This window comes from Mesoplodon bidens, assembly GCF_964165515.1.
Source record: "Mesoplodon bidens genome assembly, chromosome: 9".
NCBI classification, from domain to species: Eukaryota; Metazoa; Chordata; class Mammalia; order Artiodactyla; family Ziphiidae; genus Mesoplodon; species Mesoplodon bidens.
This window is the reverse complement of record NC_138166.1, coordinates 57,693,786-57,720,734: the sequence shown is the minus strand read 5'-3', so window position 1 is coordinate 57,720,734 and position 26,949 is coordinate 57,693,786. Positions and strand designations below refer to the sequence as shown.

Here is a 26,949-nt window from a genome sequence, read left to right as displayed (position 1 = left end):
CACAAGTTGCTACAGAGTGTCTAGCCAGGAGGACTGTTCGAGGGCGGGCGGCGAGCGGGCGCGGGTTTGATTTCTGAGCCCTATAAAAGCCCATCCTCCGATGGCTGTGACAATGCGGTCGTAAACCCGTCCGGGCCCGGCCAATTTGCATATTTGGAATGCGCCGCTATAAACCCGGCTGGGATTTTGCAGCAATTTCTTAGATGTAAAAATGAGATCTCTTTAGCAGCGGGCTGGGCGCACTCTCTCCCTCTGTCTCTGCCTTGAGCCTGCTCTCCTTTCCCGGCTCCGGGCTGGAGTTCGGGCCCGGCCTAGGCGCTCAGCCGCCACGAGATGGCGCACTTCCGATCAATGTCAAAGCCGCCGGGGAGCCGGGAACCCCAGCGCATTTCTTGGCCTTTGTTCGCTTCTGATACTAAGAGCGGCACGTTACATTATTTCACTTGTCCCGCTCTCCTTCGTATCAAAAAAAGGGGGGCTCACCTTCAAGAAGTGGTTGGTGTTGTAATTTAAAGCAACGCGCCTTCTCTAGGCCTCGCAGGCGTCGCGGCGCGGAGAAGCCAGCTTTCCCTTGGCAGTGATTTCGGAAATGTGTCAAGGTAAGAGGCCACAAGTTTAGCAATTTCAATCTGGCTGGGGCGGGAGTGGGGCCGGTGTCTGAGCAGGGTTCGGAAAGTGGCTGGGTTTGTGAGCTGGGGGGTGACGCTATAGGCGCTCAGCCCACTCGACCCCCCCTCCTCTCGTCGCCCCCTAAGGTTGGAAAGCAGGGGGAGGCCTCAGTGGAAAAACTGGCGATTTCAACGCTATGCGCCAGCATTTCCCCTAAGGCGATCTTTAGATTTTGTAGAAATATTCAGAATGCGATGAACCTGGGATGGGGAGCATCCAAGCAAAAGGGTCCCAGCTGTGCTGGGATACGGGATTGCGGTGGTGTAAAAAAAAAAAAAAAAAAAAAAAGGGTGGGGGGAGATGGCGGGACTGGGGAAAACTGAAAGTTTCTACTCGGAACAATGAGGTGGTCAGCGACCGTAGCCGCTGGGGAAGGCTTATTCGCTGGGGCAGAAGTCAGGGAGGTAGCTGATTTCCTACTTTGTGCGATCTCTAGGTTTGCCCAGCAGATTGGGGGTAACATTTGTTCCAAAAAAGGCCAGTTCAGAAAAGTAGCATTGTATTTTTCAGGCTGCCAGGGAAGTCTGTGTTGCTTATTTGGAATGTACCGCTATAAACCTGGCTGGAGTTTTGCAGCAATTTCTTAGATGCAAAAATGAGATCTTTTGTACATTTTGCAAATGCGTGAAAAATGTATTGGTAAATACCTATACATTTTCCAAGGCTGGCACTGGGGATAAACTCTGATCAAACAATTTCTCCATCAGAGTTGTCATAAAACAAGTTTAAAATAATCATATCACTTACATTTCAGAGGCCAGCTTCAAATTTCTTTTTTTCCTAGTATTAAATTTTTTATTCCAGTATGTTTTCATTCGTTTCTCAAAATAGTTTTCTTCTTTTCCCAAATATACTGTGCATGGGTGCGTGGGGGGGGGGAATCTCAGAGAAAGTAGGTGTCGCCTGTGTGTGCATGTATAAGTTTGCCGATCACAGTCACTAGTCTTTGTTGAGCAGGGTCTCCCAAACTCTGCCAGAATAAAGCAAGGAGTGGGCGCCCACACGTTGCTCTCTGCAGCCTGAGCCTTCCCTAAAATCCCAAAGCTGCCTCTAGTTTCAAGGCCAGAGGCAGTTTATGATGGACGAAACTAAGGATATTGCAATTGAGGGGTGTATGTGAGGGGTGAATGAAAAGGCCCCAACACTCCCCCCATCAGGAGAGAAGGGCCAGTTCAGTGGTTGGATATAGAAAAAAATTTAGGGACACATTGCACCTGATTGATTCTAAGCAGACACATCAAATACTGTATCCCTGAAAAGGTTGACATTCTTAAAGATGAACAGGAGAAGAAGTTTACTGCTCACCCTCCAAAATTTTAAATATGCAGTAAATGCGTGAATCAAAAAAGTCCACAATTTTTGTTAAAGCTGGATTTGTGGAAGTAGCATTTATTTTTCCTCTCTGGGGCTGCATCTCAACTCCACAGCTGATCAGATAATTCTGAGCCCAGAAAGCATCAAGAGTGACCTCCAGATACAAATTGTTTACTGGCTATCTCAATCTCAGTACCTGGTATTTTTTATAAGAATATTTTTTGGTAATAACAGTTTATTATTTCTCGTGGTTTGCAAGGGCCTACTCAGGAGAAGCAATCCGCTATCTGGTGAACTCCATGGTAATCCTTGCCAAAGGGCTTATTTCACCAGCCTGGCATTTACTTCGGCTCCATAGCTGAAGGGGCATGTAATTAACCAGGTAGAAATGAGCAATATTTACTCCTAAATAAAATGTGGGCCCTGGCAGCTGCACAGGCCTGGTTGAAGCAAGTAGACGCCAGAGAGTTTTAGGTCAAAGGCATCCTGACCAACAAGAGAGAAATTCGGCAGCTGGGAAAGAGGGTGAAAGAAAAAAAGAAGGTAAATGGGCGAGAGGGAGAGAGAGTGTCCAGAAGCCAACCCATGCTGCAATTGAATTGTTTTTCTTAATCTCTTGGGTTTGGGGAACCCCCGGAAAGCTGAGATGATCGATAAATGGAATATCTTATTGAGGAAGCTAACACCTCGGTGTTACAGTCTGGGGCATGTGGAGGCTTGGGGGCGGTCAGGGATGCTGGGAGCTCTGAGACTGACTGAGAAGGCAGCAGGCATTTTACTTGAGCTTCTGCTGTGTAGATATCTTCTTGTTCGAACCAGCCAGCCGGGCAGGCCAGTCTGCTTCCCAGGCGCATCTGCGGGCTCTCCACATACTCTCGGCTCAGCAGTGGAGGTGGAGTGGCAGTCTGGGCCAGAGAGGGGATCCCACATAGGCTTACATATTCTTTTTTTTTTTTTTCCAAGCAAGAAACGGCACAAACTCAACATCCCGTTTGGTTTATTAGAGGGGGGAAAAGACACTGGAGAGAAACATCTAGCTTTCCCCAAAGGTCCATGAAGACCCAAGTGCCAATGCCATGGTGTCTGAGCCCTCAGCGGGCCTTCCACCTCTACTCCACAGCTGAGGTGGCTTTCTCATAGCAGATGCGGTACCAAACTGATATTTGTAACCTTGGTTGGAGCGTGCATGCTCTTGGATCCCCTTCAGCCTAGAAGCCCATTTGGCCACCCTACAGAGCTCTAACTAGATTGGGCCTGAGCGGCCTACAGCCGGGTACCCAGCTTGTCTTACTAGTCAAACTGGCAGGGCTGCTGATTTCCCGGAGAGTCCTGGAACATTCTGGAGACCCCAAGAAAAAGGCTTTGAGGGGTCTGTGAACTCCCTAAAAATAATGGGTCCAATTGTGGGAATGCACAGATGTGCATTTTTCACAGGATAAGAGTCAGAACGTGGCCTTACATTTACCAAAGGGGGCCTTAACTACCAAAAAGGTTAAGAAAGACAGGGTTAGATCCTTTAGAGCGTTGTCTTTCACTTTATTTTTTAGCCTCCACCATCTCAAGCATTCTCTCCTGTGGCCACTGGTCCTTCCTAACCTGTGGGCTGGGAAGTTGCTTTCTGCATTTTGTCTGAAAAGGCACCAAGTCCTGGCTCACTGGCCTGCTGGGGCTCATTCTCCTCAAGGGACCCTCTCCTGTACTTGGAACCTACTTCCCACTGGGCAGAGATTTCCTGAGAGGTATGGACAGTGCTGAGGGGCAAAACCCCCTTCTCAGGCAGTTCTCAGCTTTGTGGCATTTCCCAGTAGCGCTGCTGAGCGCAAGAGTTCCAGTCAGTTTCACTGTCCTTAGAAGGTGGGTAAGGACCAAGTCCATCTGGGAAAGGATCCTGGGCTGCGTGGTCTGAAGCTTTTGGTACTCAAGTTCGTTGACCTCGTGGGCCTAGTCCGATTGAAATCTGCCTTGGCCTTGGGCGTTTGAGCGATATGGAGAGTGAAGGACAGATCCTGATCGCTTGGCACAGACCCCTCACTTGATTCGGCTGCGCCGCTACTGCAGCCTCAGGACCCTGTCGGATTGGAGAGAGCTGACTCTCTCATGCTCTCTCTCCCCTTTTCTCCCTCTCTTTTCTCTCCCTCTGTTCTTCTTTCCTTCTGTTCCTCTCTTGCTCTCTCTATCCCTCTCTTCTCCACCCCAGACGTCCAGTCCGCAGAGCCGGTCACCGCGGGGCGCAGAGGTGTAACTGGCTGGAGCGCAGCGCAAGCGGTGGCACGGCCTCCGGGTGCTGCGCGCCGAGCAGCCGCTGCCGGCAGAGACCGCAACTGCTTACGTGCATCTCAGAAGCCAGCACCAGGGCTCTGCCGCCAGCTCTCCCATACGCTCTCTCTGGGTCCTCTCAGGCTCGGCTTCCTCCTCCGACTGAGTCCATATTGGGAGGAACAAGGCCAAGTGCCTGGCAAATCACCCGGAAGGCAAGGGTCTTTCCCCGCCGCCGGCCGTAGCGGGATCCCGGCGTTCAGCAGCTCCAGTCAAGCGCTCTGCAGGGACCAGAGCTGGCGGAGTGGGCAGGCCTGGGGCATCCTGGAGAGCTCTAGCCCGTAGGCCAGGGGCAAGGCAGCGACCTCCTGGGCTCCCTGGATCCGGCCGGAAAAGGTCGCATTTCCTGAGACATGTATGAGGCCCACACTTGGGGGCTAGCGCCCTGGGCCTGCCGTTTCCAGTTGACTAAGAGCGCGGTCCCTACGGCCAGGGAAGAAGGAGGCCCCGGTGTCTGTTGAGCAAAGGGCCTGGCCTCCGAACGCGCCTATAACTGGGCCACGAGCCCAGCCAGGCCTCACAGAGAACGGATTTCCTCACCGCGGGCCTCGTTAAAATGCGCACACTGCGGGAGTGAGGGATGCCCCAGCCGTGGGTTTGGAGGGGAGGGAGGAAGAGGGGAGGGGACCGAGAGGCAGGAGTGTGGTGACACTCGTTCTTGTCGTAGCCTCCGGCAGCGTGCGAATGCCAAGGCTAAAGGGAGATTTCCAGGAGAATTGTGTGGCAGAGGTGTCCGTTTGCCAACCCCCCTCCAAGTTTCCCCCTCCAGGTCTTCGCCTCCTGGTAAGCCAAAAACCCTGAAGATCAATGTTTCTTTCACTTCCCCCCAAAGGCGTATGAGCTTGGAGGCTGCCGGGGCCATGTGCTGCGGGGTGGCTGGACCTCGCTCTGGCCTTGGAGTAAAAGGGTGGGGAAGTCTCTCAGCCAAAGTGGTCAGTCGCCTCGACCCCCCCACTCGTGGCAGCCCACCAAGGTTCACCGACAGGAGCTGCAGAGACGGCAAGCCAGGTGAGCACGCCACAGGTAAACATCCTAACTGGATCAACCCACGGGCGGAGGAGAGGCGGAGCGCCTACGGCGTTGAGAGGCCAGTGCGTTGCATTTTGGGGAGAGTTCTGTGAGGGATGCAAGAAAGAAGCGGCAACTGCCGGCTTCCAGTCTGCTCTGGATTTCGGACACTCTGAGGATCCTGGTGACCTTAGGAATAGGTCCACCACCTTGGGGAGACAGCTCCAGGTCCAGGGCTGAATGGGAACAGCTTGAGGCCCTGACGGCCCCCCTTAGTGTCTAGAGTGCACCGAGGTCTGGTGGCTGATTCCGAAATTAAAATGGGGAGCACCCAAGGCGGGCCGGGGTGCGCACCGTAAACACCCCACTTGTTAACTGCGCGGGGCCCAGGGGCCCTTCAAACAGGCCCCAAAGGAGGGCGCGCGTCTGGGCATGGGCGGAGCGAGCCCAGGGGCCAGGGCCCCCGCCAGCCACGCTGGGGTTGCCCCCGCAGCTCCTGGCCTTTGGGCTGAGGTATTGGGTGTGCATCTCGCGGCCCATCAATACAGATTACATATTTATATCAATCGCGGGCTCGGAGGGCGCCCTCGGAGAGCGGCCCCGCGCCTACGAAACCAAACTGGGAGTGGTCGCGCGGAAACTCTGGCTCAGGATTGGCTGCGGGCGCTCGCCGCGGTGCGGGGGGATTGCTAATCGTATTCAGCATGTTTTGCACAAGAAATGTCAGCCAGAAAGGGCTATCTGCTTCCTCCGCCAAATTATCCCACAACAATGTCATGCTCGGAGAGCCCCGCCGCGAACTCTTTTTTGGTCGACTCGCTCATCAGCTCCGGCAGAAGCGAGGCTGGCGGTGGTAGCAGCGGCGCGGGGGGCGGCGGCGGCGGCTACTATGCCCACGGCGGGGTCTACCTGCCATCGGCCGCTGACCTGCCCTACGGGCTGCAGAGCTGCGGGCTCTTCCCGGCTCTGGGAGGCAAGCGCAATGAGGCGGCGTCGCCGGGCGGCGGTGGTGGCAGCGGGGGCCTGGGTCCCGGGGCTCACGGCTACGCGCCCGCGCCTATAGATCTGTGGCTGGAAGCGCCCCGGTCATGCCGGATGGAGCCACCCGAAGGGCCGCCGCCGCCGCAGCCCCAGCAGCAGCCGCCGCCCCCGCCGCAACCACCCCAGCCCCCGCCGCAGGCCACCTCGTGCTCTTTCGCGCAGAACATCAAAGAGGAGAGCTCCTACTGCCTCTACGACTCGGCTGACAAATGCCCCAAAGGCTCGTCCGCCGCTGCCGAGATGGGCCCCTTCCCGCGGGGCCCGCCGCCTGACGGCTGCGCCCTGGGCACCTCCAGCGGGGTGCCAGTGCCTGGCTACTTCCGCCTCTCTCAGGCCTATGGCACCGCTAAGGGCTACGGCAGCGGCGGCGGCGCTCAGCAGCTCGGCGCCGGCCCGTTCCCTGCTCAGCCCCCGGGGCGCGGCTTCGACCCGCCACCCGCGCTCGCCTCCGGTTCTGCGGATGCAGCCCGGAAGGAGCGAGCCCTCGATTCGCCGCCGGCCCCCACGCTGGCCTGCGGTGGCGGCGGCGGGGGCTCGCAGGGCGACGAGGAGGCGCACGCGTCGTCTTCGGCTGCGGAGGAGCTCTCCCCCGCCCCTTCCGAGAGCAGCAAAGCCTCGCCCGAGAAGGACTCCCTGGGTAAGCAGGACGCGCTGAAGGGCCGCAGTGAGGCGGGCAGGCAGACAGGCAGACCCAGAGAAGGGAAGGAGCAGAGAGCCAGGAGTCCGCACGGCAGCCGGTCGGCCTTGGCCCGAACTGCAGGCAGGCTGACCTTGTGAACTTGCTTTTTAATATTTGGGCGTGGGGACGCAGTAAAAATTCATGTCAGGCTTAGCGCCCCACACCAAGACATCCTCCGGCTGGGGGCGAGGACACCGGCAAGCAGCTCCCCTCTTGTGCGTGCCCTTCTCCGAGCCCCGGAGCACCCTAAGCGGTGGTCTGGGCCCAGCCTGCCAGGCGCGGCCCACGCGGGGGGGAGGAGGAGGGAGGGAAAGTGTCTCGCATGCAGATAGCGCGGATGTTTGTAAGGCATCCAAAATAAGCAGCCGCCAGCACCAATAAATAAGCCCATTAACCGGCGAAGTTCGAGTTTACGATCCCCCTTGCTTTTTTCAAAGTTGCTGGAGGGACGGCAATCCTCGTTGCGGGGAGAAGAAAAGGCATATGCAGCCCGGATGCCTGGACCCTGATCTGAGAGTCAGAAAGGGGCCATTTCGCTTCCCCTGGAACTCGAAATCGCCCAGATTGCACGTCCCTGGCTCCTGGAGAGACGTGAGGCAGGGCCCTTGACCCCAATCAGTTTTTCGTGCCTTCCCCATGTCCCATCTATGTCCTTCTTCCTCTCCTCATCAGGCCTTGGGCAACCAGGGAACTGGAGTGAGACACAGCCACGTGGCCCGCCCCCCCCTTCCAAGTAACCACTCTGCGCCCCCAGCCTGGGGGCTGCAGGAAATGCTAGTCTGTCTCGGGGCGAGAAGCACAGAAAGGCGTTAAGTTCAAGATATACAGCCTGCCCTCCCAGGCCGTTCCTTCTGCTAGCGCCTGGCAGTTTTGTGCTAAAACAGGTGTTTGGAAAAAAGCGGAGGAAAATGTAAATTGGGAGAGTAGGTGTAGATTGGAGGCCCACTCGGTTTTGCACATGACTTTTGGAGGAATTGCTCTCCCTGGGCAAGCTAAAGGGGGGCATAACTCTCTTCGTGTGACTCAGGGCATCCCTCTTACGGTAGGCACGATCCGAATTCACCCCTGCGTGCAGCCCGCGTGGCCTCGATTTAACCTTCCCCTCTTTATTCTCTTAAATGCCAGGCAATTCCAAAGGCGAAAACGCAGCCAACTGGCTCACTGCAAAGAGCGGCCGGAAGAAACGCTGCCCCTACACCAAGCACCAGACGCTGGAGCTGGAAAAGGAGTTTCTGTTCAACATGTACCTTACTCGAGAGCGGCGCCTAGAGATCAGCCGCAGCGTCCACCTCACGGACAGACAAGTTAAAATCTGGTTTCAGAACCGCAGGATGAAACTGAAGAAAATGAACCGAGAAAACCGGATCCGGGAGCTCACAGCCAACTTTAATTTTTCCTGATGAAGCTCCAGGCAATGCGGCTCTTTTCGCTTCCAGAGAGCCGTTCTGCTCCCTCTGTCTTCGGCTCTGCCCAGGAACTCGCACCTGTGCCGGAGCCCCATTCCTCCCTCCCACACTCACCATCTCGCTGGCCGTTACATCTGTGCAGGGCTGGTTTGTTTTGACTTTTTGTTTCTTTTTCTGTTTGCTTGGTGCTGGTTTATTTGTTGTTTTCTGGGGGAAAAAGCCATATAGCGCTAAAATTCTATATAGAGAGATATTGTCCTAAATGTAAAGCGGTGACAGGGATGGTTTGCTGTCTCGGGGTTCCACTGCTTGAAATGGCCTCTGTCCTCCTGGTGGAGCTGGTTTCCTGCAGGGCCGGCAAACCTAGCCAGAAGGCGGAGGTCGCATTGTAGGCAGCTGAGGTGTCTGGCCTGAGGTCAATGGTGCAAGGAGCCGCCACCGGGCTTGCCTGCCTGGAGTGCTGGGCTGTGTTTAATCAGGGGATACAGGCCCCTGGGTTTCTTTTTTCTTTCTTCCTTTCTTCCTTGGCAAAGAGAAGGGCTTGCAGGCATGGACACGCAGGTTGGCAAAAGGGCTTGACTTTGGCCGATTGGCAAAACTGAGAAAGTCAGAAAGATTAATTTTTCCTTCCTCTGTAAGGTATCCCAGCTTTAAAAGAAGAAAAGAATGACCAGGAGAAGGAAACTTCTCTTCCAGTTTGTGTAAGGTCTCGCATTGTGGGACTAAATTACTTCAATCACTCTGAATTTCCATGCCCTTCTGGCTGTAGATAAATAATCATATGTTGTTTTGTTTATACCTGCAGATTTAGTGGATTTTTTTGTCATTAAATAATTGTTACCACTGGTAACACACAACAAGCACACCATAATTCTCCCTATCTTGTGGAGGTTTTTTTCCTCGTTTTCCCCTTTCTTCTTTTCTTTTCTTTTTTTTTCTTTCTAAAATTCACGGAAGCCAAGGAGGGCTGGGGCAAGCGGAATAGACTAGTGAAGGGAGACACTGTTGGGTTTCCTTTATACTGTGAAGTTACATGCATAAAAGGGTCAAACCTGTAGGTGCAGAAAAAGAAAAAACTATAAAATACAAATCTGTATAAATGTCTATTATTATGAAAAATTGCCAATCTTGTTTTATGCAAATGCATTCTATCGTTATTATAAATGTTAGTTCTAGCTCTATTTACTTCTAATCTTAAATCAGAATAAATTAATATTGTAATGCTGCTGTGCGTGGAAAAAGACGATGTTTATGTTCTTATAGAAGAATAAAAGCTGTGGAATGAAGCTTTTTAATTTTACCTCTTTTTTTTTTTGACTTCTTATCTTCACCTTCCACTTTATCCCATCCACCACTTTTACAACAGGAGGACTAGCCCGCGCCCCCTGCAATTACTTTAGGCATCTATTTAAATATTACCTAGACGGTCGTAATTTGTCTGGGCCCTATAGCCCTGGTGCCGTAAGGTTTGTCGGCTTTTGTTCAGTTTTATGACTTGCTAGTATATCTGGATTGTGGCTGTCTTGGACCAGTGGTTTCAGTTGAGAGGGGAGCTGCATAGACAGAGGAAGCCAAACAGGATTTCTTTCGGGAGCCCCCCGGAGGTTCGCAGAGGCTGCTTATTCCGTGGGTCTCCAGGTCCTAAATGACCCCCAGCCTAGGACTCCGGGGAGCAGGCTGGGCCCACAGCGCGTCACTAGCGTCCGCAGAGCAGCGGTTAGGTAGATCGCGGCGGGGCTGCATGGGTCTTCCCTCCCCCAGCAGGCCTCCCCGACCTGGTCGCCCTCGGCGGGGCCACGCGTTTCCTGCTCGCGGGAGGTGGGGGGGGGGGAGCGACAGCAGGGGGGAGGGGGCGCAGGAGCGCGCGCCCCGGCTGGCTGGCTGGCTGGCGGGGAGGGAGAGAGGGGGAGAGCGAGTGGCAGGGAGCGAGCGCGGGAGGCCGAGGCCAGACAGGGAGCCGGACTCCTTGCTGTCCTTTGCGCTTTCGAATCGCCCGGGGCTGCCGCCGCTCGGCGCCTCGCCGGATCGCTGAGCTGCAAGATTTGGGAAACTAGCCCGCACACTGCTCGTTCCCTCCTCTCTTCTCGCTTTCTCCCCTCCTTCCATTTTCCTCTCTCTCCTTTACCTTCCTTCCCTTCTTCTCCCAGGTTTACCTTACCGGGGCCGGTGGCTTCTCCCTCCGTGATACCTTAGCGGCAGCCCGGATCACACAGTGACAGCGGCGGGCGCAGGTTGGCGAGGGGCCGGGCGCGATCACAGGGTTCTCCTTTGGCGGCGGTGGCGGCAGTAACGGCGGCGGCGGGCGAGGCAGCTCCGCGCGGGCAGCACCAGAACTGGTCGGTGATTTAGGTAGTTTCCTGTTGTTGGGATCCACCTTTCTCTCGACAGCACGACACTGCCTTCATTACTTCAGTTGAAATCGTCTCAGGTACCTGTGCGCGCGGGGGCCAGGCCGGGCGGGGCATCCGGGCCCTGGTCGTGCCAGGCCTGCGGTGGCAACCTCGGCTTATCCCGCGCAGGAGCCTCGACGCTGCCTCCTCAGCGCTCTGCCAGGCTGCTGGCCTCAGCGCACCACCCCCCGCCCCCACCTGGCCCGGAGCAGGTACGGTCAGGTTAGCTGCTCCTTCGCGGACGCCAGGGGCGTGGTAGGAATTCTGGGCCTCGGGCCATTCAAGGTCAGGGGCGCACGCTTCCATCCTGGGCCTCCCCCGCTCCAGGCCTGCGCCTGGCTAGGGACTCTGCCATATTCCTGCAAGGCTGGGACACCTCCAGCCCCAATCCAGGGTACGAGGTCAGGAAAGATCCCTTTGCCAGTGGAGACTCAGTCTAAATTATGAGGGACAGGGCTAACAGGAGCTGGGATCCTGGATTTGTCACTTACCCTTCTCTCTGTAAACCGCCCTCTACTCCCAAGAGCTGCCTTTGACTCTTCCTTCTTTCCTTCCCTCCTTCCTTCCTCTTTTTTCTCTCCCTTCTTTACTCCTTCCCTTTTTTCTTTTCTTTTCTTTGTTTTTCTTTCACCCTCGGTCTATGTCCAGTTTTCTATCTCCACCTCCTCTCCTCCCCAACTATTCCTTTGGGAGGGAACCGGGAGAGATCCAGGGCTTGCCTGGGGAGAGCGGTGGAGAGGGGGGTGTCTTATTTTTCTATGCGCGTTCAAGTAGAGGTCGGAATCTGCAGAGGAAGGGCTCGAGGGGCGCGGCGGTCGAGGGCTGTGGATCTGGGCCTCGTATGCCACGGCGCAGACAAGGCCTCGGTTACGATCACGACCGGATGGCGGCGGCCTGGCGTTTCTACTCCGCGGCAGCCTAGGAGATCTGATTAGGGGCATTCGCGGCGTTTCTGTGTGCCCACTCAGAGGGCAAGGAGGCCTGTCGCCAACTTCACTGGGGAGCTGAGGCTGAGACCTGGGCTGAGGCCTAGCCAGGCTCGGTGGAGCGTCACGCAGGGAACTCTGACGGGAAGCTTCCTCGGCTTTCCCGGCCTGCGAGTCCAGGCTCCGGCTTTAACCGCGATAAGGGAGCCCCGCTAGGGCAAAGATTGGCTGCTTGCTTGCCAGTAGCTTCTGTCAGGTTCAGAGTATGTTAGATATGGCATCCTTGTGGGGACAGATGCTAGAGAAGGGAACCCTTCCAGTGCCAGTCTGTTTCAAATAATAGGGGAAAGGAATCCTAAATTCCAGAACCATTGGAATACAAACTTGAGTCCGTGTTCCCAGTTGTAGGCCATGGTTTGAAGCCAGAGGGACCATTCTCGCTACAGGGAACTGAAAACAACTTCTACCCCTCCATATCCCCCAACTCACATGCGGGCCTTCAGGCTAAAGCCCACGGAGCAGCGCTTCCCTTCCCAGCTCCAGCAGCCCAGGAACTATTTTCACTGCTCAGCCTGCCCTCCTGTTATCTGAAAGGCCGGCAACGGGCATTCACCTCAATTCCTCCCTGCCATTTTCAGGACCTGAGTATTGGATTTGTTTTGGAGGCCAAGGTTTTTGAACTCTCAGGCTAGAAGAGGCAGTTTGTAATCACACCCATTTATTGTTTCTGTATGCACACACAATCCTTTACACTTCCAAAATAAAGGCAGACACAAAAGCCTGCATATTCTCTCCCCAAACCTGTGGGCTAAATAGGGATAACATTTAGTTTTGTGATTTCTCTCCTTTCTAGGCATCAGTAAAGACTGCTTAATTCTCAAAGCCTGCTAATTATTTAGTAAGCATCCTATTTGGGGCGCTAAGGCTACTTAAAGAAACCCAGCCTTTTCATTTAAAAAAAATACTAATAATCACTGGTGTCTTCTCTGGCTACAAAAAAAAAAAAAAAAAAATGGAAACGGCAAGCAGGCGTATCCAGCCCGTTGGCAGACAATTACAATTAGGAGTGAAGGTTTCCTCCAGGGTTAATTTTTCTTAATGAAAATCTAAGAGGTCGATATTTGGGACACCCTGGGCTGCGGTGAGGGTGCGGATAAGGCGGAGGAATTTACAGGGAAAGGAAAATATTAGGGAGGAGGGGGCCGAGGCGGCCAGGACCGGCCACGTCGGAGTTCATTGTGTTTGCCACTTCCCTCTTCCGGCGCGGGCCGAGGAAGGGGCACCCGGTTGGTCTCTGCGCGGCTTCGCAGCCTCATTCTCGGGGAGAGCCTGGCATTTGAGGGTCCCCGCCTGGGATAGGGGTGTGTCAGGGTTTGGGGGATTACTGGAACAGTTGGGGAGGATGAAGGCAAAAAAGAAGATGGAAGCGACCGATGCCGCCCGCCCGCCCTCGCCGCCAGGGAAGTGGACTAATGAGAAACACACTCTTGCAAGCAGTGTTCACACGTGAATTTAATTACCCCGATTTTAGGAGTCGCCTCTTTCTGTTCGGGTTTGGAGTAGCTTTTTGTTTTTGTTTTTCAATTAACATCCAGGCCGAGGCCTTTTAATTTACCTCTGAACGACTCTAAGGGGTGAGAAATACCATCCTCAATTTGGCCAAACTAAGGAATGGGATTAAAAGTCAATGCCCTGTGCCCCTCCCCGTTTTAATTTCTAGCCCTGGACTTGAGCTGCGGCCCCTCGCTCGGCCCTCTGCCGAGCCTCGGGTCGGGTGGGTAACCGAGGTGGGCCCGGGATGGGAGCCAGGAAGGAAGGAGCCCTGAAGGACTCATACGGGGGCCCGGAGGCCAACCGCTCCGGTGCGGGCCTCCCAGCTACTGGAGCCGCGGGATCTCTTAGGCGGGTCTGCCTTTTTGCTAGCGGGCTCGCCTTTCATTGATACTGCCTTGTGTTTTTTCGCAGCTCAGATTCAGGGAATGCGACGAGGCCTGCAGAGCTCAGCGTTAGGGCCTTCGAGGTTGGAGCACGGGGCTGGGCCGCCTGCTGCGTCCGCCGGGGGGTGGGGGATAGTGATTCCGGGCTGACCACGAGCAGGGCGCGCTGGGCTCGCGTGTGCGCGGAGTTGGGGCCGAGTGCGCCGTCACAACCAGGTCCTCAAGCCCATCGTCTCAGGGACGGCTGGCCACTCCCTTTCTGGCCGCTCCTCGGTCGGGCCCTCGCTGGAGGCTCAGCGGCGAATTTGGTAGCTGTCCGGGCGCCCTGCGCTCCAGTCGGGCAGATTCCGGGGGCCCACAATAGGTGCTGCCCTCTCGGCGGCCCGTCCCTGACCAGCGCCCTCCGACAGGGGCGGTGGTGGCTCAGTTTGGGACGGATACTGCGTTGAATTTGACTTTTCTTGACCGGCCCCGGGTAAACTCGCATCTCCTGGGACCACAAGAATTATTTACAGGGAGCTCGCCAACCAAACACAACAGTCTAATTTAACCTTTCCAAGTCCTCGTAAATTTTTACAGCCGGGAGCCACGACGAGTCAAACGGATCTGTTGGTCGTTCCCAACTTTCCACCAGCCTGTGTGGCTTCTGAAACAATAACTCCTTATGAAATATCATAAATACAGATTTGAATACAGTAGAACGAGAATGCGATTTGGCTGCCTTTTTATGGCTTCAATTATTGTCTAATTTTATGTGAGGGGCTCCGCCGGCCGCACTCGCACGCGGGACCCGCGCCTTGCTGATGGCGTGATTAATTGTGATATAAAATAGTCCGCTTAAGAAGTGTGTGTCTGGTGGTGGCGGTGGGAGGGGAAGGGAGTTCAGCGGCAAGGCCAGACTTGATCTTTTAATCTTCGTTGGCCACAATTAAAACAAACCCGATCGTGGAGCGCTGCGATCCCTTTGCATAAAAACATATGGCTTTTGCTATAAAAATTATGACTGCAAAACACTGGGCCATTAATAGCGTGCGGAGTGATTTACGCGTTATTGTTCTGCCGGGCGGGCACGTGACGCGCGCGGCCAATGGGGGCGCGGGCGCCGGCAACTTATTAGGTGACTGTACTTCCCCCTGGTGCTACCAAGTTGTTACATGAAATCTGCAGTTTCATAATTTCCGCGGGTCGGGCCAGGCCGGCCGGGCGCGGGGCACGGCGATGGCCACCACCGGGGCCCTAGGCAACTACTACGTGGACTCATTCCTGCTGGGCGCCGATGCCGCGGATGAGCTGGGCGCGGGCCGCTACGCGCCGGGAGCCCTGGGCCAGCCCCCCCGGCAGGCCGCGGCGCTGGCGGAGCACCCCGATTTCAGCCCGTGCAGCTTCCAGTCCAAGGCGGCGGTGTTTGGCGCCTCGTGGAACCCGGTGCACGCGGCGGGCGCCAATGCGGTGCCCGCGGCAGTGTATCACCACCATCACCACCACCCCTACGTGCACCCCCAGGCGCCCGTGGCGGCGGCGGCGCCGGACGGCAGGTACATGCGCTCCTGGCTGGAGCCCACGCCCGGCGCGCTGTCCTTCGCGGGCTTGCCCTCCAGCCGGCCTTACGGCATTAAACCTGAACCGCTGTCGGCCAGAAGGGGTGACTGTCCCACGCTTGACACTCACACTTTGTCCCTGACTGACTATGCTTGTGGTTCTCCTCCAGTTGATAGAGAAAAACAGCCCAGCGAAGGCGCCTTCTCCGAAAACAATCCTGAGAATGAGAGCGGCGGAGACAAGCCCCCCATCGATCCCAGTAAGTGTCTCCTCCCTCCAGACCAGCCACCGCCTCCACGCCGGCCACCCGGATCTGCCGGCCCGCCAGCTTTCTCCGGAACCAGCCTTCACCTGCGCTGGGAGCCTCCTGAGCAAAGGCCGGGAGTCAGAAGTTGCTGTTTGGGAGGCCTCGGATGGGGCCCCAAGTCCTGGAAGCGTGACAAGCGGGCGCGCCGGGCTCCGGGGGAGGGGAGGCGGCTGCTGCCGAGAGAGGGGGCGGGGCAGGCGCTGCGGTACGAGCCAAGACCCACCGCCCCTTTCTTTGGCTGCCCGCGGGACCAAGGCAGAGATACTTTGGGAGATTCTTCGAAAGCACCGCTGCAGAGAAAGTCTTTTGTGCGGCTAGATTATCTGGGAGCGGCGGCAGCAACTGCAGCCAGCCGGGGCAGCCTGACCCGGGACGCTGGGGAAGACTGCTGATTCTCTCCACTTCTTGCTCTAGCCAGTGGCGGTGTAAATCCTGCCCAAGATGTGGCTGCAGGCGACCGGGACACGAGGGTCCCCATGCTAGATTATTCAAATAAACCCGAGAAGTGATCAACGGTCTTGGGGTGCCTAGGGGCGCCGTGCCGGCCTGCCCAGCTCCCACGGCCTTTCAGGGAGGTCAAAATAAGGAATGGGGAGAGTAGTAGAAGGAAAGGTGGGAAGGGAAGATAGAGAGTCAGTGAGAGGGAGAATAGAATATTAATCTCGCTAAGGAATACAGGGCAGAGTGGTTTCCCCCTGTGTGGCGAGAAAGATCTGTTTTCAAATTTCACTTCTTACACAATGTGCGGAGAGCGGGAGGAAGGAGAGGAGGGGACCGGAGGACAGAGGAAGAGAAAGGAGGGCCTCAGAGGGGTGGAGGGAGCCGAGGTTTTACGGCGTGCAATTGTAAGTGATCGTCCCTGCGTCTCTGGGCCAGGGTTCCATTGTGTTGGAGGCTCGCCTGCCTTCCCTAACCAATTCAGCAGCGTCCTGAACTTTGGCTGAAGACACCAGGAGTTTTCCTAGCCCCCAGCGGAGAGGGGTGGGTGTGCTTCTTCTCCTCCTAAATCCCTCCTATCTCTCGCTCCCACGCAGGTAACCCGGCTGCCAACTGGCTCCACGCTCGCTCCACGCGGAAGAAGCGCTGCCCCTATACAAAACACCAAACGCTGGAACTGGAGAAAGAATTTCTGTTCAACATGTACCTCACCAGGGACCGCAGGTACGAGGTGGCCCGACTGCTCAACCTCACCGAGAGGCAGGTCAAGATCTGGTTCCAGAACCGCAGGATGAAAATGAAGAAAATCAACAAGGACCGAGCAAAAGACGAGTGATGTGTGACTCAAGTTAATTTGAAAAGAGAGCGAGCTAGAGAGAGAGAACTGCCCGTCCCCTTCTCCTACCCCCACCCCACCCTGGCCTCCATCACCCTGCAGAAAGCGGCTCTAAACTCCAGGCCTCATCTCCCCCTGGCAAACCCTGCTTAGGCTGGTTCCTTGGCCTGCCGCTTTGATGGAGGAGGTATTGTAAGCTTTCCATTTTCTATAAGACAGAAAAAAAAGGGGGGGCATTAGCGCTGATGGCTGTATGTGCTAGCTTGTATATATATTTTAAAAATCTACCTGTTCCTGACTTAAAACAAATAAACAAACAAAAAAAACTACCTTTTTATAATGCACAAGTGTTGACGGCGGGCTGTATAGTGTTTAGTCTGTGTAGTTAATTTAATTTGCTCTTTGTGCAGCAGAGCGATCTGCCCAGATACTTGAACACTGTGTTTTATTGTGGTAATTATGTTTTGTGACTCAAACTTCTGTGATGGGTGATGCACCCGTTGTGATTGTGAAAGCTAGAATTCGATTTGAACTCAGGTTGTTTATGAGGGGAGAAAGCAGTTGCATAGGGGTATAGCTCTGTAGTGGAATATGTCTTCTGTATAACTAGGCTGTTAACCTTTGACTGTAAACTAGCTGTAAGGATTTCCCAGTGAAATAAAATTTTTTAAAAAAGAAAAGAAAGGTTTCTCCTGGACGCATAGATTCATGGTTTTCTCCATTTTGGAAATGCGGACATTTTAGTCTCTACATGCTCTATAGACCTGTCTTGTCCATTGTATATATATAATCCACATATTAAAGAAAAAGTAATCAAACCAGTTTGAATATTGTTTTTGCACCAAACAGTGAGGAAACTTGGAGCTATACGTATGTGCAGAAGGTTACTACCTATGGTTTACGTTTAATTTTAATTGGGGGAAAATGAATGCTTATTGTAATGGAGTTAATTTTATTGATAATAAATTATACACTATGAAACCGCCATTGGACTACTGTAGATTTGTATCCTTGATGAATCTGGGGTTTCCATCAGGCTGAACGTACACTGTATATTTTGCAATAGTTACCTCAAGGCCTACTGACCAAATTGTGTTGAAATATTTAACTTTTTGCCAAATAAAATATTGATTCTTTTCTAATTTTTGCGGGTCAGCTCTTTGCACCTTCTTCTCCGGGACAGGGGAGCCTGGGTAGAGTCTGGGGTGGGGGACGGGCTGAAATGGAGGAGGACATAACCTCAGTTTAGTCTCTAGCGGGCCTTCGGGAGCCAAAACCTGCAGCAGCCAGGCTCGGACGGGCCTCAGCTCTGCCTACCAGGCCGGCTGTCTGGCGATGCAGGCAGCGGAGGAACGCTGGATGACAAGGGTCAGCGAAGCCCTGCTCTCGGCTTTGTGTCCATTTGCGGGACTGCGGGGGGGCCTCAGAGAAGTCGGGCTGGGGTGTCGCGTACGGGTGGCCAGTGGCTGGGAACGGCCGGCCACGCTTTCATCTTGGAGCCCCAAGAGTTTCCCAAACCGGATCCAGGGCGACTCCGGGGGGCCTTCTTCCCTGGCGGGGGGAGGGGGGTGGGAGCTGGGAGGGGGTCGGCAGCAGGACCGAGAGCTGAGGACCTGGCTCCTAAAGAATCTGCCAGGAGGGAAACTGGAGCCCGGCCGCCCCAACGTGGCCGCGGGCACGGACAGTCGGGGGCTCTCAGGGGACTGAAGGCCTGCGCCCCCGCGCCCTGCCAGGCCTGCCGGGGGCCCCTTCGGGGCCCCGCCCCGCGCACCCCTCCCAAGCACAAGTCCTGACAGAGGCAGAGCCCAAGCAACTGACCAGCCCCAAGAGCCATAAAAGAAAATGAGGGCTGTTACCGTTTATGGGGTGTAAAGGGCTGCGGGGGGAACGGCCACAACTTCGGAGGCCTGAGCGCCTTCTAGATGTGGAGGAGGGTTCAGCCTCATCTCCCCCTTTTTCTTTTCTCGCCATCCCCCCCCGACCCACCGCGATTTCTGCGAAGTTATCTGTGTTTGGGCTCGGAAAAGGGGAGCCTGGGCGCCGGGGGATGGCGCGTCCCCTCTCTCCCAACCCCACCCTGCCGCCAGGTTGGGACGCCCTCTGTTGTTGCAGACAGAAGGAACTTCAAAGAATGGGCAGTAAGGGTGTGCCATAAAGGCCGAGTCTGCGAACTGTCTGGAATTCGGCCCTTAATGAGTTTACAACTGTCCAGCCCCAATTAAGATTTTCCACCAAAGCCCTTTCATTTGTTTGCTCTGTCTGCCGCCGATAAAGCGGCTGCGGAAACAGCTCACTTTTATGGGCACTGCCCTCTCGGCAGCGTAGGTTCCGGGCTCCGTGCAGACCCCCCGGGGATAGGCCCTTGCCCAGCTTTTGGAGTGGGACGCCCGACCCGCGGCGGCTGCTGACGAAGTTCAGGCCGGGCTGCTGGGCTGCAGTGTCAAGGTGAGGCCAGCAGATGGCAGTATGGCTCCACGCAAAAGGCGCCCGCGCCGCCATCTCCCGCCGCCTTGACTCTGGGAAGTTCCTAAGATGTCGACTTGATGCAAGCTTTTCTGGAATGGGAGACCCAGATTTGAGCGAACGGTGGTCGTATATTTTCGGTGCTGCTCACGCCTGGACAGAAGCCTCGCTGGGAAACAAAAAGGCAAGCGGCGGGGGCTCGCCTGACCTGCACCGCTCCCGCCCCCTTCTCCCCCATCCCGGGGGCCTAGCGCTGCGGGGCTGCAGCTGTCCGGCTGCTATGGGGCAGTAGATCCAGGCGCGGGGACCGATTTAGGGTCACCGTTCCCAGCCCAGGACAGGCCTCGGGGCATCACGACGACGCTCGGAGAACGCGACTGACCGGAGGACAGACACAAGGACTAAGGCCTACAGCCCGTGGACCTGGTGACCCCCCAGAGGGTGTGCAGAGGGCATACACGGTGGCCAAGGGTCCTACGGCGGCCCGAGAGAGAGCCCCGAAGTCTGCGCCCCAGTACAGGGTCGGGAGAGGCAGCACCCGCAGGCGAGCCAGGATCCCGGGACTAGGCCGCCTTAAAAACGTGACAATAAAATTAGGCAGCTGAAAATTGGGCGTAGAGGCATTCTTGGTAATTGTCTGGTGTGGGTATGGCAGTATGGGAAATCCCGGGGGACAGACCAGGAACTGCTTTAGTTATTCTAAAATAAATGTGGTATTTAAAATAATTATATTAACATCCCAGCTCCAGGATAGGAGCTCACGTGGTGAAAGCCTCCCTTGCTTTCTCTCGCCGCCGAATTTCCTGAGCAGTGGAAGCACTGAGGTTACTCTGGTGGGGAGGGAACCCCAATCCAGGCCCAGTCTATTCGCGACCCTGGGCGGGGGAACACGCCTCCGAGCCTTCCAGGAGGCGGTACGGAGCGCGGGTGCGAGGATCAGCCCCCCCCCAACCCGGTGCAGAATGGTTTCAGAGGGAAAACGCAAAAGCAAACAGGGAACACTTCGAAGCACTCCCGAGCCCTGTGAACACACCACGCGGTGCATTTATTTGGGTTGTAATAATCTCCGCCAAGCCCACCAAATGTTTACAACCTGCATCTCCGCGCTGTACACGCTGTAAAACCGGGGACTGGGTTTTTGGCTGCCACCTCTCCTATCTCTCTCTCTCTCCGCCCTTCTCTGTTTATATACACACGTTGGTATTACAGACACACGCCTTCATTATATTTCCTTATATAATACATAAAATTTCACAGCCTCTGATGAAAGGGGTTTTTATAGCTTCCCCAAGAGCCGCCCGTGGCCGTGTATCCAAGCCGCAGATACAAAGCTCGATTTATGTAACTACAAATAAATGGCGGAGGAGCAGATCGGTGGCGACCGCTTCTCACCACCGATCACGGAGGCTCCAGGTAAGTGCAGGCCGGTCGGGAACTCTGCTTCGTGGACTGCCATGCGGGGCCTCTCTTGCCCTTGGCCTGCCGGTGGCTGGGAGGCGGCTCTCCCCGCTCGGCTGCCAGGGAACCGATTCTCTCTGAGCCGCGCAGACGGGACCCCGAGCCAGGCGGAGCTCCTTTGCACTTGTCAGGGATGAATCCGCCCCCGCGCCGCGACGGAAGACTGCGCACTCGGTGGAGAAGAGACGCGCAGCCCGCGAGACGGGTGCGGGTGGAAAAGTTTACAGAAGCAAATCGCCAGCCGCCCGACTCCCGACAGGCTCCATTCGCTGACCCAGAGCTGGGTTAACCTTCTTAGCTGGATTTAAATATTGAGGACTGTTTCATAACGAGAAGCAGGGGAAACACACTCTGCTTGGTAGGTAGGACCCCAGCTCCAGGAGAGCGCTGAGAAAATGTCTTTAATAAAGACAGCTCGGCTGCTTAGAAACTCGCCTTCTCGTGCCTGCCCCAGGTCGAGCGTCAACGAGTATTTCTGTGAATATTATCACGTATAACCAAGTGCAGGTGTCTCTGTTCAGCCAAATAATTAGAAAACCAGAGGCTCCAGAACACGCGATTCAAGAGGCCATATTGAAAGCCTGGTTTTGTCTGGCCTTTTCGTTTTAATACCCCGCTGCAGAAGGCAAGAGGGGAGAGAGAAGCTCAGAAACGAAAGGGAGGTTTCAGCACCCGCGGGACTCGGCCCAGTTGGCTGACTTGGGCCCAGAAAGGCCGAGGCCTTGCCGGCAGTATCTGGATCCTCTTTGGCCCAGGAGAAGGTTCAGCGCGACCTGCCAGGACGGCTTGGACCTGCGCCGGACAAAACCCGGGCAGGGGTGAGCCTATGGTACAGGCTCCCAGCCCTCTTGGCTGGGAACGCGTTCTTTCCTGCTCTCCCAGAAATCGCTCCCCCTCGGTCTGTCGGGTCGCCCCACGAGGGCAGGTTCTACTTTAAACGCCATCGCTGTCGGCTGCTCCAGCCACCGGAGTCTAGACAGACGGCGGCGGCGGGGCCCGTTCTTTCTCTTTGCGTCTTGCTCTGTGTCACCCGAGGAAGAATTTATTGGTCTAAAGCTGTCTAATTCCGCCTCTTTGATCTCCTAGCCTTCTTCTTGTTTGTTTGGTCTTCATTTAACTTTCTTAGGCTTTTATTTCCTGCCACAAAGTAATGCTATTTGGAATATTTGGTATTTTCTTCTCTTCCAGTCTTACCCCACCATTCCCCAGCGGAGACACACCATCATCCTGGTCCTCCATAAAGGGCATCCCTGAATATTGCCACACTATGGCCCCTGTGCCCCCAGGGGAAACCACCAGGCACCCACCTGCCCAGACAGCCCCCGCCTCCCCACCCACGCCTCAGGCAGTCCACTAGGCCAGAGCTCGGCCTCCGTTGCATCCAAGCATGAACCCTTCTGACACCTTTTGTGCTTCTGGGACCCCCTGAGAGCGTGCGGTGAACAGGGGCGGCCTGGACCCTCTGAAAGTGATGGGAAGCGTTTTGTATACAAGGAATCAAACTCTATAATTCAGAGAATTTCCGGGGCAATTCCATTGTGAGGTCGGGTTTATGGTGTGCAATAGAGCTGAGCAGTAAAATGCGTACTGACCTGACTGCTGGGCTTCCATCGAAGCCTGGGCAGTTTATGAGGCGTTTAGGGGAAGGGTTCACCCCACCACCCTCTAGGGAGTGGTGGGCAGCAGGGCATTCTGCTGCTCCGACCCTGCGCAGAGGTTGGAGGCTTGGGAAGGTAAGCTCCGAGAGTTGGGGCCCTGGGTGGGAGTGAGTGACTACTTTGAGCTTCAGTCTTGGAAAGGTAAAGCCAGTCCTTGGAAAGGTGAAGCTGCCAGAGCTGGGTGGCCTTTTGGGAAAGGTTCCCCTATTTGTTTTGGGGGTCTCCAAAAGAAATGGAGATCTATAGTGGGCTGCAGTCCCCAGGTGCCCGGGCCCACTCTCTTTTCCAAATTGGCTCTAAAGCATGTATTGCTCGCAGGCATCCAGGCCCATGAGGAGCTAGTTGAGGCCCAGGGGTGGCCCCAGTGAGAGCTACCAGAAACCTTACAGCACCACTGGCACCTAGAAAGTGTTGGCCTGAGCTTCCAACAAGCTGGGGGAAAGAGACTTGGTTTCCCTTGAGCGAGGGGAACCAAGGTTTGCAGGGAGGACAAAAGAGTGTCCGGCCATTTCTTAGGCTTCCAGAGGCCAGCCAGGTGCCCAGGAGCGAACGCACAGAGCCTGCCCGGCCAGAGGTGTCCAGGAGGAGGGGGGGGAACCTCATGTTAATAAATCTGCTGGCAAATGAGGCTCATTAATAGATAAATATTTCACTGTTTCCTTTAGGGCAGATAAACAGTGCGCTGCCGATTAAGGAAAGGAAGCTGAAAGACCTTGACTTTATTCCAACCACATGGTTCCAGTCTGCGGTGGCTTTCTCCCTGTAGCTGAAAGCAACGCTGCGCCTGCCCCATCTGGATCAGAGTCTAAGTCGGCCTCCAGCCCACTGGACCTGGGAGAGAGGAGACACAGGCAGAGTCGACTTGCCCAGAGCCGAGACTTGCCCACCCGGCCACCGTGGGGCGGGCGGATACTCGGAGTGCAGAGACCCTCCGTGGGCTGCGTCAATGGGCAGAAAGAGGGGCAGGGAGGACCCGCAGGCTTGGTCCAGCGTTCGGTAATAAGCAAGAGGGGACTGCGCCCGGCCGGCTCCGCGCGACCTCTGCAGGCCAGGGGTCCACGTTGGCGGCGGGCTGAGCGCCCGCGCGGAGCCTCAAGAGTCCTTTTCCAGCAGGACGCGCCAGGCCGGCCGGGCGCGGGCAGATTCGTTGGCCACATATTTGAGCCTCTTCCCCTTCCATTCTAGGCTGCCGCGGGCCCCGCGAAGCGAGACCACCTGTGAGGGCTGCTGAGATTGGCGGAGGCGATCATGTGGGCGGTCACGTGCTGTGGCGACCTCCGTCCAAAAGAAAATGGGGTTTGGTGTAAATCTGGGGGTGTAATGTTATCATATATCACGCTACCTCGTAAAACCGACACTGAAAGCTGCCGGACAACAAATCACAGGTCAAAATTATGAGTTCTTCGTATTATGTGAACGCGCTTTTTAGCAAATATACTGCGGGGGCTTCTCTATTCCAAAATGCCGAGCCGACTTCTTGCTCCTTTGCGCCCAGCTCGCAGAGAAGCGGCTACGGGGCGGGCGCTGGCGCCTTCCCTTCGACCGTACCGGGCTTGTACAATGTCAACAGCCCCCTCTATCAGAGCCCCTTCGCGTCCGGCTACGGCCTGGGTGCCGACGCCTACGGCAACCTGCCCTGCGCCTCCTACGACCAAAACATCCCGGGGCTCTGCAGTGACCTTGCCAAAGGCGCCTGCGACAAGGCAGACGAAGGCGCGCTGCACGGCCCGGCCGAGGCCAATTTCCGCATCTATCCTTGGATGCGGTCTTCAGGTAGGCGCAGCCGCTAGGCGGGCCGGGTGGGCGCGCGGGCTGGGAGCTGGGAGCACAAGGCTGGGAGCGTGGGGCTGGGAGCGCGGAGCACGGGGCTGGGAGCGCGGAGCGCGGAACAAGGCGGCTGCAAGCCGGCTGCCCCGTGACTCTTGGCGGCTCTGCCTTTCTGGTTTTAATTAGAGCCAAGGCGCCATAGCGTGGAGAGCTCATAGCATTGTATGTAAATGAGGCTCATAAAACTTTTTATTGCCCAATTAATGGGTTCGATCCTCGTAAATTTATTTAACTCCATTTGCCTTGGAATTTCAACACTAAGTTTGTTCGCTATTCTCTTCTCTCTCTCTTTCTCCCTCCCTTTCTTCTCTCTCCCTCCCTCCTCCTTTTCCTTTCAGCCAGGCTTTTTTTTTTTTCTCAAAAGCAGGGAGAGCCAAACCCTTTAGGGCCCCTCACACGCCCCAGTGCCAGGGGCCATTTAAAGGCGGGGATGGGTGTGTGGGAGTGGAGACAGAGAGCCGGAGTGCCCTAGGAAGGTCCGGGGTTGGGGGCGCGGGCTGCTGGGGAGGGAAGGCTCCCCTGGAGTACTGGCCGCTGGAGAAGGTCTCCCTTTTGCCTAGCTAGGCGGGGAAGCGGCCCGGCTCGCCTTTGAATGGCAAAAGCGCAGCATCTCCCACTTGCGCACACTCTATATTTACAATTTCCTTTTGTCAGGGGGAAGCAGGACATTGTGGAAGCCTAGCCGGCTGGAAAGGGCGGTTGTAAAGTTGGGATTCTGCGCCTTCCCTCCTCACAGAGCTGCCTGCGCGTCTGGCACCGCAGTCGGGGTCTTCAGCTAACACTCCCGCTCCTCCCCCAGCTCAGTTTGGGGTCGCGGGGCGGAGGGGGACTCCACCCTAGGTCAGGGCCGGGAGGAAGGTGCGGGCTCTGGGATGGCGGCCTGGCTAATGCACTGTCCTGTTTGTGTCCCTGTCGCTTGTCTGTCCGTGTGTCCATGTGTGTGTATGTCTGCTCGCAGGGCCGGACCGAAAGCGGGGCCGCCAGACCTACACGCGCTACCAGACGCTGGAGCTGGAGAAGGAGTTCCACTTCAACCGCTACCTGACGCGGCGCCGCCGCATCGAGATCGCCCACGCGCTCTGCCTCACCGAGCGCCAGATCAAGATCTGGTTCCAGAACCGCCGCATGAAGTGGAAGAAGGAGCATAAGGATGAGGCTCCGGCCGCTTCCGCCGCCACCGAGGGTGCCGTGCCCGCCGCCGCTGCAGCCGCCACCGCCGACAAGGCCGACGACGAGGAGGACGAGGAGGACGAGGAGGAGGACGAGGAGGAGGAGGAGGAGGAATGAGGGCTGGAGCCAGGGCCCTGGCTGCACCAGACAGTCGGGAAAGCGTCTTTAGAGACTGATTTTATTTACAAAAATATAAAGAAAATGTTAAAAAAAAAAACATCCCAGCCCCCAACTTGCACCCAATCTACCCCATTACCCGCTCCAGCTCCCAACTTATTTGGACTGAGCAGCCACCTAGACTGGGGCCCCTTGGGGATCCCCTCTGCCTTCGAGGACCACCCCCCAACAGACACCCCCAATCCCAGTCCCGCCAGCTTTGCTCTGGCACGGTTAAAATACTACCTAGCACAGGCCTCGGGGAGAGGCACCCCCAAACTACCTATGGGCCCAGCCCCAGAGGGCCTCCACTCCCAGGAAGCCCAGACATGTCCCAACACTGTCAGACACCCAACACCTCCCCCATACCCGCAAGGACCTGACTCTCAGTACTACCTACTTGCCCCAAACTACCTATTTTGTGCTGGCTGGCTCGCCTGCTACCTAGTGCTGAACCCTCCCCCCTCCACAGCCAGGCCGCTGCTGCTTCGGGCTAGCAGTCTTTAGGGTCTCTGAGGCTGTGCTGAGAAGGCACTGGTGTCCGGGGACCAGGGCATTGGCTTCTATTTAAATGGAAAAATAATATATTTATTCCAAAGCATTCTGAGTGCTGCAATCTAGAATCCCTCCTTCTTTGACCTGGGCAACCCATGTTCAGGCCCATCACCCCCTATTTCTGGAAGGGAGCATTCCCAAGCTAGCTGAAGGCCTCTGGGTTCACAGAGATGCTCCCAGCCTCCCTGCCCCTCCCCTGGCCCCTGTGTCCTGCTGTCCAGACATGTTGAATATGTACACCCTGACTTTTCCTACAATGGCAAATATTGTATATTTGAACAAGATTTTTTTGTCATTTATATAGTCTTGGAGCTCATTTGTAAGGCAATGTCCTGACTTGGGAAGGATGTGTTAATGGGGTGACTTTGTAGCATGGTGTGTTGTCTTGAGCTAACTCTATAGCGTGTGGGGAGGGCAGCCCTCCCCAGTGCCCTCCATCTCCTGTGTTGTCCTGTGTCCCCCTCATCCCTCTTGGCTCTAGCCTGGGCTTCCAGGAACAGGAAGGTACACTTCCTGTCTTGCCCAGTTAACAGTGTTTTATGTAACAGAAAAAATAAAGATGCTCGATGACAAAGAAATGTGGACCGCTTTATCTAGGGGGGAGGGGGCCTGGGGAAGAGAGAGTCAGAATGAGTGGAGAGCAAGCCCTGACTGTGTCTGTGTGGCCAAAGGGGCTTTGGGACAGCAAAAATGGAAGAAACAATAGGGTCCATGTGCTGGGTGTCACGTATTGGTGTATACACGTCGAATCCCTTTTCATGTGGACTCTTTATGTGTAGATTCATATAGGTGTGTGCACCTCTTTTTGTATGTGTATTTCTGTGTATTTTTGAGTCCATAACTGTATGTATTTCTTT

At 55.7% G+C, this 26,949-nt stretch overlaps 3 protein-coding genes across 8 annotated transcripts; all 3 read left to right on the top strand.

The window, feature by feature from the left end:
• Positions 1 to 511: 511 nt before the first annotated feature.
• On the top strand, positions 512 to 9,705 carry HOXA10 (homeobox A10). 4 transcript variants are annotated; one of them, XM_081244120.1, is made up of 3 exons: positions 4,181 to 5,307; positions 6,371 to 6,985; positions 8,153 to 8,432. In XM_081244120.1, exons 1-3 carry the CDS (start codon positions 5,136 to 5,138, stop codon positions 8,425 to 8,427), a joined length of 1,062 nt encoding a protein of 353 aa, XP_081100246.1. In that variant the 5' UTR covers positions 4,181 to 5,135; the 3' UTR covers positions 8,428 to 8,432. The 4 variants fall into 4 exon arrangements, with proteins under 4 accessions (XP_081100248.1, XP_081100247.1, XP_081100246.1 ...); XM_081244122.1 differs by lacking the exons at positions 4,181 to 5,307; positions 6,371 to 6,985 and adding an exon at positions 512 to 599 and having other exon boundaries at positions 8,153 to 9,608; XM_081244121.1 differs by lacking the exon at positions 6,371 to 6,985 and having other exon boundaries at positions 2,855 to 5,307; positions 8,153 to 9,705.
• Positions 524 to 17,947, top strand: HOXA9 (homeobox A9). 3 transcript variants are annotated; one of them, XM_081244125.1, is made up of 3 exons: positions 524 to 599; positions 15,395 to 15,484; positions 16,567 to 17,947. In XM_081244125.1, the coding sequence occupies exons 1-3, from the start codon at positions 590 to 592 to the stop codon at positions 16,803 to 16,805; spliced, it is 339 nt and encodes a 112-aa protein (XP_081100251.1). In that variant the 5' UTR covers positions 524 to 589; the 3' UTR covers positions 16,806 to 17,947. The 3 variants fall into 3 exon arrangements, with proteins under 3 accessions (XP_081100251.1, XP_081100249.1, XP_081100250.1); XM_081244124.1 differs by lacking the exon at positions 524 to 599 and adding an exon at positions 14,556 to 15,221; XM_081244123.1 differs by lacking the exon at positions 524 to 599 and having other exon boundaries at positions 10,869 to 15,484.
• A 5,752-nt stretch (positions 17,948 to 23,699) lies between these two features.
• On the top strand, positions 23,700 to 25,583 carry HOXA7 (homeobox A7). The gene is made up of 2 exons (XM_081244180.1): positions 23,700 to 24,157; positions 25,170 to 25,583. Exons 1-2 carry the CDS (start codon positions 23,779 to 23,781, stop codon positions 25,496 to 25,498), a joined length of 708 nt encoding a protein of 235 aa, XP_081100306.1. The 5' UTR covers positions 23,700 to 23,778; the 3' UTR covers positions 25,499 to 25,583.
• Positions 25,584 to 26,949: the final 1,366 nt, after the last annotated feature.